The following is an 11,771-nucleotide window of genomic DNA, read 5'->3' as shown; positions in this document are numbered from 1 at the left end:
TTCTTTCTTTCTTTCTTTCTTTCTTTCTTTCCTTATCTCTCATTTTCTCTTTCTTTCTTGCTTTCTCTCTTTCTCTGTTTCTCTCTTTCGCTTTTCCTCTCTTTCTACGTGTCTTTCTTTCTCTTTTTCTTTCTCTCTTTCTGTTTCACTTTCTCTTTCTCCTTCTGTTTTAACCCTCTCTGTCTTTTTTTTCTTTTGCTTGCCTTCTTTACTTTTTCTTTCTTGCTTGCTTTCTTTCCCTCTTTTCCCTTTTTCTTTTTCTCCCTTTTTCCTTTCTCTCTTGCTTGCTTTCTTTCTTTATTGCTGTTTTTCTTTTGTTTTGTTCTCTTTTTTCCTCACTCATTCTTTTTATAGTTATTTCTTACCAACTAGACCTTTCTATATTTCCTTTTTGATTCTTTCTTTCTTGTTTTCTCTCTCTCGCTGTCCTTTATTTTTTCTTTCTCTCCTTTTTTCTCACTTCATCTCTTTCTTTCTTTTTTTCTTTCTTTCTTTCTTTCTTTCTTTCTTTCTTTCTTCCTCTGCTCATCCTTTCCCTTCTTCCTTTCTTCCTACTGTCCTTCCTTCCTTGCTTTGTTCTTTTCTTTCTTTGTTTCTTTTTTCTTTCTATTTTTCTTTCTCTCTTGCTCTCTTACTTTCTTTCTCTTTCTATCTCTACACCCTACGTCTTTCTTTTTTTTCTTTACTTCTTCTTTACTTTTTCTTTCTTTCTCTCTTTCTTGCATTATCTCCCTCTTTCTTTTCCTATTTTCCATCTCTCCCTCTTTATTTCACCCTTGCTTGCTTTCTCTCTCTCTCTCTCTCTCTCTCTCCACTTTTCTTTCTTTCTTTCTTTCTTTCTTGCTTTCTTTTTTCTTTCTCCCTTTTATCTTTTTTTTTTCTCTCTCTCTCTCTTTCTTTCACTGTCTCTCCCTTTCTTTCTTTTCTGTCTTTTTTCGGCCAGCGCGTGCGTGGGAATGGGTTAGTGTGCAGCACATTGTAAAGCGCTTCCGGAGGTCTCTATAAACGCGGACCCTTTTCTTTCTTTCTTTCTTTTTTTGTCAATGAGATTTGTTGTGAGTTTTTCTGTGTGATCCCTGTTGGGGACATTTTGTCTTCTCATGCAAAAAAATACGCTTTTTTTATAGTTTTTGCTTCTTTTTCTATTTGCGTGTGTTTTTGTGCACTCTCGGTGATTCATTGCCGAGGCCGCGTGGATGAGTGAGTCAAAAAGGGTGAGGGGGTGTCATATGGGTGGGGGGGGGGAATTCATTTTATTGAGATGAATTTTTCCCTCAAAGCGAGGCTTCTAAATGTCAGGATTTTCGATGTCTAAATATGGTCGCGCGTTTTGCTGCTCCGAGCTGCTTTGCGACGCCTTTATGGGTCCGGGGGGGGGGCGGAGTTTTAAATACGGTCGGGTTCTTAACCCGCAACCCAATCCCACCCCACAACGCCCCCCCTCGTACTTGATGATGCCAAACGAAAATGCTGCCATGGTGTAGAAAAGTGCATGTTGCGTTCAAGGGAGAAAGACGTCTCGTTTTCTTATTGAAAGGGATGATGCGCGATGCAGTTTCCATGGAAACGGTCAGCCAATGATAATGAAGCAAGCTTTCTTTCGACCACTTCTGGTTGATTCGCGTGTTTTGGTGACGGGCAATGTGCTTAAAGGGGAACTGGTTCGAAACCTGGGGAAATTCTTTCCAAAATGATTGAAAAAGTGATTGAAAAAGAGAGAAATAACGAAATGAAGTGAGAAAGGGAGATATAAAGAGGGAGGGGGAGAAAAGAGGAGGAAAAGAGAGGAATAAAAAGAGGACAGTAGAGAGAAAGGGGATAAAATATAAGGAGAGAGAAACAGAAGTAGAAAGAAACAAAGATTGAAAATGAGAGGAAAAAAAATCACGAAAGAAAGTGATAAAGACAGAGACAAAAAGACAGAGGGATAAAAATAGAGAATAAAGTAAAAAAAAAGAAGAACAGAGAAAAAGATGGTTGGTGAAAAGGAAAGAGAGAGAGAAAGTAAGAAAGAAAGTGAGAAAAAAGAGAGAAAGAGAAAAAGGAAAAAGAGCGAGACAAATAGAAAAAAAGAAAAGAAAAAGAGCAAGAAAGAAATATGGAACAATCTATCTGTCTGTCTGTCTGTCTGTCTGTCTGTCTGTCTGTCTGTCTGTCTGTCTGTCTGTCTGTCTGTCTGTCTGTCTGTCTGTCTGTCTGTCTATCTATCTATCTATCTATCTATCTATCTACTGACCTATCTATCTATCTTGTGTCTCGTCGGCAGGGCCCCGATAAGGAAGTGCTTTGAGAAGGGGCGGAGCTTCCTAGTCGACACCCACCTGGAAAAACGCTAAAGAAACTCGTCGATGGAGACCATGAGGGCTTTGGTCCTCCTCGCCGTCGTCGTCCTCCTGCCTCTGGTGAGATCTTTGTGTGTCTGGTCTTGGGGGTCCCTGGAGAGGTCTTCCCTCACGGGAGAAGGAGATTGGGGACCCTAAGAACCCGGCCCCCCTCTTCACTATGTTTGAATTCAATGGGTGGCTGGCAGCGTGTCGAGAAATTTCAACTGGAAAGAGGGAGAGGACGAAAGCAAGAAAGCGAGGAAAAAAGCGAAAGAAAGAAGGAAAGAAAGGACAGATGGAAAGATGGATAGGACAGATGGAAAGAAAGAAAGAAAGAACAGATGAAAAGAATGAAAGAAAAAACTACGAAAGCATTAATGAAAGTGTGAGAGTGAAAGAGAGAGAGAGAACAGAAAAAAGCAAGAAAGAAAGAGAGCGAGGGAGGAAGAGGAAAAAGAGAACAAAAGAAAGAAAGAAAGAAAAAAGCAAGCGAGAAAGAGAGCAAGGAAGGGAGGAAGAGAGAGAGAACAAAAGCAAAAAAGCACAAAAAGAAAGGAAGTAAAAAAATAAAGCAAGAAAGAGAGCAAGGGAGAAAGACAGAATGAAAGAAAAAAAAGAAAACACGAAAAAGGGCAAGAAAGAAAGCACGAAAGCAAAAAAGAAAGAGTGAGAAAGTGAGGGAGGTAAAGAAAAAGAGAACAAAAGCAAGAAAGCAAGAAAGAAAGAAAGAACAGATGGAAAGAAAGAAAGGAAGGAAGAGAAAGAAAGAAAGCATAAATGAAAGAGTGAGAGAGAAAGAGAGAGAGAATGAAAAAAAGCAAGAAAGAAAGAGAGCGAGGGAGGAAGAGAACAAGAGAACAAAAGCAAGAAAGAAAACAAGAAGAAAAAAACAAGCAAGAAAGAGCAAGGGAGGAAGAGAGAGAGAACGAAAGCAAAAAAGCAAAAAAGAAAGCAAAAAAGTGAGCAAGGGGGAACGAGAGAATGAAAGAAAAAAAAGAAAACAAGAAACAAAGAGCAAAAGAGATCGAAAGAAAAAAGCTAGTACTGGTTTCCATGGTTACCAGTAGCAGGAGAAGCCTCCTGATCCGACTCAGATACATCTTGCTCGAAGTTCTCTGTTTTTCTAGAATGAAAATGTTGAAAGTCAGAAAAGGACTGTTTTAGATACAGTCTAAATGCCATCCCAAACCTCCCAAAAATATTTAAAAAATAAGCAAGGGCAGGTAAGAATTTTACATACCTGCAGCCGCAATCATGACTTCAGCCAGTAGATGGCGTCAGTTACATCCACCATCTTTAAACCAGTCCTTATTCCCAATACATTTGTCTGTTAACAATTCCCAGTTGGTGTGTGTGTGTGTTACCAGTAATTGATTCACAGTTCCACCACAAACAAAAGGTGAGGTGTCCCTTCACCGCACTCTCCATCTCACCTTGGCCTCCCGTTATCGACTACTTAGCGAGTGTCAAACGGGGGTCAATGTCGGCTCCTCGCCTCGTTTTTGCTGGTCCTTTAAAAAAAAGCCTTGGGGAAATATATTTTTATAGACAGTTGACCCCCCCCCGGGATACGGAATTAATCCATTCCGGGGTGGGATCGCAAAATCAAGCGGCCTTATAGTTGGGGGGGGTCGAAACCTTGGGGTCTATTTTGTGTACCCCAGATAAAAACATTAAAATCTCAAAATGGCGCCTAGTAAGTAAAAATTAGACGATTCCCTCCGAAATAGTGAGAGTAGAAAGAAAGATAGAAAAAGAAAGAAAGAAAAAAAGAAAGAAAGAAAGACAGGGAGAGGACGAAAGCAAGGAAAAAAGCAAAAGAAAGAAAGAGAGGGAGAGGACAAAAGAAAGGAAAAAAGTGAAAGAAAGAAAGAAAGAAAGAAAGAAAGAAAGAGAGGGAGAGAATGAAAGCAAGGAAAAAAGCAAAAGGAAGAAAGAAAGGAAAAAAAGCGAAAGAAAGAAAGGAAAAAAGTGAAAAAAGAAAGAAAGAAAGAGGGAGAGGACAAAAGCAATGAAAAAAGCAAAAGAAAGAAAGAGAGGTAGAGGTCAAAAGCAAGGAAAAGGCGAAAGAAAGAAAGAAAGAGGGAGAGGGAGAAGACAAAAGCGAGGAAAAAAGTGAAAGAAAGAAAAAGAAAGAAAAAGAGAGGGAGAGGTCAAAAGCAAAGAAAAAGCAAAAGAAAACAAGAAAGAAGGAAAGAAAGAAAGACAGGGAGAGGACGAAAGCAAGGAAAAAAGCAAAAGAAAGAAAGAGAGGGAGAGGACAAAAGAAAGGAAAAAAGTGAAAGAAAGAAAGAAAGAAAGAGAGGGAGAGAATGAAAGCAAGGAAAAAAGCAAAAGGAAGAAAGAAAGGAAAAAAAGCGAAAGAAAGAAAGGAAAAAAGTGAAAAAAGAAAGAAAGAAAGAGGGAGAGGACAAAAGCAATGAAAAAAGCAAAAGAAAGAAAGAGAGGTAGAGGTCAAAAGCAAGGAAAAGGCGAAAGAAAGAAAGAAAGAGGGAGAGGGAGAAGACAAAAGCAAGGAAAAAAGTGAAAGAAAGAAAAAGAAAGAAAAAGAGAGGGAGAGGTCAAAAGCAAAGAAAAAGCAAAAGAAAACAAGAAAGAAGGAAAGAAAGAAAGAATGGTAGAGAGGGAGAGGTCAAAAGCAAGGAAAAGGCGAAAGATAGAATGAGAAAGAAAGAAAGAAAGAAAGAAAGAAAGAAAGAAAGAGGGAGAGGGAGAAGACAAAAGCAAGGAAAAAAGTGAAAGGAAGAAAGAAAGAGAACGAAAGAAAGAAAGAAAAGAAATAGATAGTTGGCGTCTATTTTCTGTACCCCAGATAGAAACATTAAAATAACAAAATGGTGTATAGGCAGTACAAACTAGACTATTCCTTCAGAAATTGTAAGAGTAGAAAGAAAGAAAGAAAGAAAGAAAGAAAGAAAGAAAGAAAGAAAGAAAGAAAGAAAGAAAGAAAGAAAGAAAGAGATAGTTGGGGGGTCGAAACCTTGGCGTCTATTTTCTCTACCCCAGATAAAAACATTAAAATCACAAAATGGCGCCTAGTAAGTACAAATTAGACAATTCCCTCAGCAATTGTGAGAGTAGAAAAAAAAAGAAAGAGAGAAAGAGAGGGAGAGGACGAAAGCAAGGAAAAAAGTGAAAGAAAGAGAGAGAAAGAAAGAAAGAAAGGAAAAAAGTGAAAGGAAGAAAGAAAGAAAGAAAAGAAAGAAAGAGAGGGAGAGGACAAAGATTTATCGCACTCCAAACTTTGCGTCAGGCAGATCTGCCATTGTTGTTTTGGTCTCGCGCCGATCCCGGGCAAACGAGATCTCGTTGCGAGATGACGTCATTGTCGTAGCGGTTGTCGAGTGAAAGAGAAGTATGCCTCCGAAAAAACAGTTGGTATTAGGTGCAAATCAACAAAAAAAGGGTAATATCTTTAGTGTCTGTAATAAGTCGAAACATAACACAGAAAGTGGTAACAACGGCAATAATTCCGGCACGAAAAAACGGCAGAGAAATTCTTCGGAAGACCGCGAAGGCAAGGAAAACACGTGTGTAGAAGCAAACGATTCGACGAAAGAAAATAAACAAAAGAATACTAGCAAGAAAAGGACTTTTCTGCCAAAATGGACTCAGTTATATTCCTGGTTACGCTATGCCGAGGATGATAATAGAGGCTACATGTTATGTGATGCGTGTACCCAGCGTGACAAAAAAACTGGATTGCATAAATCATTTCGCAATACGAACTTTCAGAAGAGCAAATTAACTGTGATGATTAAAACTGAATGAATATATAGATTTATATTATATATTTGTCGCCGATTTACAATTTCAACCGCGATAACACTACATTTCGGGGACCCATAGATCTCTGTTGGGACCAGTGTTCCCTCTAAGCTGCGCGCGTGCGCAATAGCGCACTGCTCGCACATTCTCAGCGCACGAGAAAATCTAGCCAGCGCACAAAAATCAGGGCTCAAAATTACTCATTAGAATAGAATAGAATAGAATATGCCTTTATTGTCATTGTTACATCATGGGATGTATTGTAACAACGAAATTGGACGACTCCAGTTCCACATTTTACAGTGAGGATAATAAAACAAAGAGATAAAGGAACAAAGGACATGTTTTAACTGTCTTTGTTGTCTTTGTTGTAAATAGGCTCTGCTTCCTCCAGAGGGGGGTAATGAGGTGGGTGAGGGACAAACAGAAATGGTGGATCGAACAGGATGTTTAATTAAGAAGCGACTTATGTCAAAGTTACAGTGCATGAAGGTCAAAATACACGGGTTCCCCTGACGTTGTGTCCTAAATGCGGTATTTTGAAGTCGAGTCGAAGTAGATCGAAGTTGAGTAAAGTTAGTAGAGTTTGTCGAGAACCGGCTTCTTCGGCTCGGCTCACTAAAAGGACCGGCTCTTTCGAGTCCTAAACGGCTCTCCGGGTTGTTTTTGCTTCTTTAATCCCAACATGACCAAATATTATGTAAAATGATGCACAAAATGACTTGAAGGAATGGGGGAATAGAACAAAAAAGAAAAAAATACCAAAATGAAAAAGTAGTGAAAAGCTGAGAAAAAAAGAAACAAAAGGAAGAGAAAAAAGAGGAAACATTTAGAAAAAAGCCAGAGAAAAAGAAATGTAGGAAAAAAGTAAATAGAGAACAAAAAGAAAAAAGTAACAGCTCGGAAAAAATAAACACAATGAGATTTTTTTTTAAAGGAATTTAAAAAAAGGTAGGAAAAAAACACGGAAAAAAGAAGAAAAAGTTTGTGTTGCATTCACATAATTTCCAATTATATCAAGTGAATTTTGTTGCCGACATTGTACTTCCACTAAAAAATGTGATTAAGTACAGTTCTGAATCTTACAACCGACTAAATAAGCCCCCAAAAATGTTAATATTATGCGACAAAATATGTCAGGAAATAAAAAGAAATGGATATCTTGTGAAAGAATTGTAAGAACAAACGACGTTTGTAGGCCATCGTACATGAGTCAATTCATTCAAAAGAGAAAAATCATTTTGCATTGCCGGAAACTCAGCTAAATGTTAAGTTTTGGACATGTTTGATAATGACTCAGTTGCCACACTTGGGATTGCCGTTGCTCACTGTTGTTTCAAGCGCTGCTCACCGACTTTGTGTGAACGCTCAGACCCGTAAGGAAAATGACAGGAAACATTGGTTGGGAATCATAGATTTTTGAACATGCGGGTCCCCCGGGACCCATCACTTTTCACAGGTCACTGACATATATATTACCGTATTTTCCGCACTATAAGGCGCACCTAAAAGCCTTTATTTTTTTCAAAAGCTGACCATGCGCCTTATAATACAGTGCGCCTTATATATGGATCAACATTAAGTCGCAAAGCCTTCCAACTAACTTGCAGCCGCCGACTCGATTTTCCCCCGAAGGCCAAGTAGTCCGCGGTGTATGCTGGGATTTATTTACCGGCGTTTCATTGGCTAATCAATGTGTCAATCATCATTTGAATCGATCACTATTGGCTAAAGTTATTCGGAGGTCAAGGGGCGGATCCTTTTTATCATTTACAGGCTAGCATTGGCTTGAACGGCAAAACAAAGCCTGCAATTGGCCAAAAAAGATGAATGCGTATAGCACGTGGTTGACGGCATACAGAAAGCATTTTTTACTATACTGTATTTGTAAATATTTTATTCTCCTGGATTTACTACACTCACGGATATAAGAGGACATTGGCTGCACATTATTATGAACGACTTCGGTGAGCTACTCCGGCTATATATTATCCCTGTATCTTGTTTCAGACTGATGATAAGCGGTGCAGATAATGGATGGAATGGAGTGTCTATTTTTAAATTCAACTCAATTCCGAGTGTTTATCGTCATATGCACAGTAAAGTTGCGAGCGAAAAAGAAAATAGAAACTAAGGAATGGTTGGCATTTCTTGAATCCCAAGACTTTAACCTTCCGAATGATGGAACGATGCATTTGAGTGACATCGTACAGACACTGTTTCCGTACATGTCTGAGACACGTATTTGCTTCTTTGCAAGCTTTGGGAATGTTAAGGGGGTAAGAAGTTGGACTGAACTATCTGACTGTTTTGTCGACGTTCCCATTGTAGCGCCTTATAATCCGGTGCGCCTTATGTATGTCAAAAATAGGACCAAAAACTATTTTTTCGGGGTGCGCCCTATAGTGCGGAAAATACGGTATTCATGTATATATATATACAAAATCGATTTGTGTAGTGCATTATATACCCTATGGGTGCATTCTATACACCCCACTCATATTTATATCTCTGATATAAATATGTATACATGTTCCCTCATATTCCATGGAAGCTGCAGCAGCGCCGTTGCCTAGCAACAATGGATGTATTCCCTGGAAGGCAAAGTCGCTTTTGATTATGAAAACAGCGCATCGATAAGCGAATCGTTAAACACAAAAAAGTAGGAGGCCCCGGTGCGCTGGCTTTTTACTTACTCGCGGTCTCTTTAAGCCGGTCGAGAGCCTGAGGTCAGTTTAGAAAAACACGAAAAACGATGAGTCAGCCAAAAAAGGCCCGCTTTGTTCCGTGGCCGCTTGCCTGTAGAGGGTAATGAAAGGAGGACTGATTTTTGATGGTTTGCCCTATTTTCCCGCTGGAAGCGAAAGGCAAAACTGATTGCGCTGATTACGCGGCGCGTCCATGAAATGAGGCGTAAAATCTCGGTTTTCTGCTGACCGCGTCAGCTCTCTGGAATCCGGTGCAGCCGTCTCCTTCTACGGAGGTTTCTGTTTTGTTTGTTTTACATGTGAACTGTTCCCGATTTCAGGGGTTGCATGTTCATACCCTCCAAAGGATTTTTTAAAACCAGAGACAGGTTTTCGAAGGAAAAATCAAACGCTAAAGAGACAGTGTGTATCACTCGACCACTAGAGGCTGCTCATTTCGCCCGATTGTCGATAATTTTATTTAGAAAAGGAAAAAAAACAAGAACACTAAGTGTTTGGTATTTGCATGACCAGGGTTGGGTAGGGTTACTTTAACTTGATTACTTTCAATTACTTTTGGATTACTCCAATACCAAATATGCTAATAAAAGACAAAAGAAACTAAATTTTTTGCAGGCTCAAGGAGTAACGGAATACACGGAACGGCAAAAATGATGTTGGCAAGCTGTTTGGATTTATTTTCATTTTGTTTCTGTCGCATTTTATGTTCGTTTTTCCGGAGATCAAAGAGATCAAAGCCAGGAGAGAAAGCTTACCACGTGTTGTGAGTCATCATTTTATTCCTATTTAGTTTCTTTTGTCTTTTATTAGCATATTTGGTATTGGAGTCATCCAAAAGTAATTGAAAGTAATCCGGTTAAAGTAACCCTACCCAACCCTGCGCATGACGTATTTGTCAGTTATTTTATTAGCAAATTCGATTCCACTAGCTTGAAGAAAAGGGACACTGTGTAAAATTTGACCCCTAGATGTCCCTGTATTATGTAGAGCAATGGAGGACAAGTGCAAAAAAGCACAAGGAAGAATACAACTGACAGAGACTCAGAGTAACAAAATCGAAACATCTTTCTTTGTTTTACCCAGGCTTTTTCGGTAACCCGTAGCAGGAAGCTGGCAGATAATGATGTGTTATAGATAAATAGATAGATGAATAGAAAGACAGACCGACATAGATAGACTGACGGACAGAGAGATAGACATAGATGAATAGACAGACAGATAGACAGACAGACGGATAGACAAATGGATAGATAGATAGACAGATAGATAGATCAATAGATAGAAAGACAGATCGACATAGATAGATGAACAGACAGAGAGAGAAAGATAGACATAGGTGACGGATGGACAGACAGAGACATAGACACGGACGGACTGACGGTGGACCCACAGACAGACAGACAGACAGATAGATAGATAGATAGATAGATAGATAGATAGATAGATAGATAGATAGATAGATAGATAGATAGATAGATAGATAGATAGATAGATAGATAGATAGATAGATAGATAGATAGACAGATCGACATAGAAAGACGGACAGAGAGAGAGATAGACATAGATGGATGGACGGATGGACAGATCGACATAGATAGACGGACAGACAGAGAGAGAGAGAGATAGACGGACGGACAGACCGAGAGATAGACATAGACGAACGGACGCAGGACAGACAGACAGACAGATTGACATGGATAGACATAGATGGACGGAGAGACAGAGAGAGAGATATAGACATAGACAGACGGACAGACAGAGAGAGAAATAGACATAGATGAATGGACGCAGGACATACAGACAGACAGACAGACAGATTGACATGGATAGACATAGATAGATGGACGGACGGACGGACAGACAGAGATGGACAGACAGACAGATAAGATAGACAGATGGACATAGATAGACATAAATAGACGGACAGAGAGCGAGATAGACATAGATGGACGGACGGAAATGCTCACAGGCAGGCGGACGGACGGACGGACGGACGGACAGAGAGACAGACACATAGATAGATGCACGTTTATATGATAATAGATATATTTATGCCTATTTTTTAAATGAATATTGCAAATGGCGTTTTTTACCACTAGAAAAAATACACACTGTCCCTTTAAAAGTATTTGCAACATCTATAAAGGCCTATAAGCTGTCTTTGTTGGATGAAAAGTCCAAGTTCGAAAACTTGCAAATGTAATTTTTCATGGAGTTTTTTTTAACAATATTTGGGACCTAAAAATATTTTCTTGAATGAAAAATAAAATCCTAGCTTTGGTTCATTCATTAAAAGTCCTTACAATGGCTATAAAGCCTAGCTATTTATACAGTTGTATAGATTGTTTATTAAAAAATGAAGAACTTTCAAAAAAGAAAATTGTCACAGACGATGATGGTGCAGTAGTGTAAGGCACACTCGCATGTTCACTAAAGCTAAATCGTAATAACAGTCGTGAATTTAATTCTCCTTGAGCGTAGCTTGGCTCAACTATATAAGTTAGCTCTGTAATGTTAGCATGCAAATGGTAGCGGAAGTCTGGCTAATTTCAGAGCAGGACGTATATCGGCCCCGCCCCAAAACATACACAAAGAAGCAGAGAGAATCGAAATGAGAGGGGGGACATTGTTTTTGTTTATTTCATCCAAACATTCAGTCGTGTTCCAAAGTTGTCCGGGCGAGAGTAGCATTTATACTGTGTTCGGTCAGTGATGACGTGTTGTTTTTCTCTAGCCGGGCGCTCGATTTGAGTTGCCCTGACCCAGCCAAATTCTTATCAGTGTCAGGCGCCAGGACGAAATCTCGGACCCAATTGCGTTTGTTTTAAAGGAATCTTTATTGGATTGAGCTGGCTGAGCTTGCTTTGAAAGCCGATGGTTGTCGGTCGCTAGCAGCGTTGGACGGAATGGCAGCTCAGGGACAGGTAGGCAGAATCGATACGGCTTAGCGGGCAGGTCGATGGCCAGGGCA

General features: G+C 39.6%; 1 protein-coding gene across 4 annotated transcripts in view; it reads left to right on the top strand.

Annotated features, from left to right (window-relative positions):
• Nucleotides 1–2,243: 2,243 nt before the first annotated feature.
• The window catches only part of LOC148376628 (pituitary adenylate cyclase-activating polypeptide type I receptor-like), a 49,508-nt gene continuing 39,980 nt past the window's right edge, over nucleotides 2,244–11,771 (top strand). For all 4 annotated transcript variants that reach the window (XM_088349312.1, XM_088349303.1, XM_088349294.1 and 1 more), the window contains exon 1: nucleotides 2,244–2,402. In XM_088349312.1, coding sequence (XP_088205438.1) covers nucleotides 2,349–2,402 — 54 coding nt within the window. In that variant the 5' untranslated portion in view covers nucleotides 2,244–2,348. The remainder of the gene's footprint in view (nucleotides 2,403–11,771) is intronic.

This window comes from Urocampus carinirostris, chromosome 1, assembly GCF_059441175.1.
Source record: "Urocampus carinirostris isolate Australia breed hairy pipefish chromosome 1, RoL_Ucar_1.0, whole genome shotgun sequence".
Lineage (NCBI taxonomy): Eukaryota > Metazoa > Chordata > Actinopteri > Syngnathiformes > Syngnathidae > Urocampus > Urocampus carinirostris.
The sequence above is the reverse complement of the archived record's forward strand: the minus strand, read 5'-3'. Positions and strand labels throughout refer to the sequence as shown.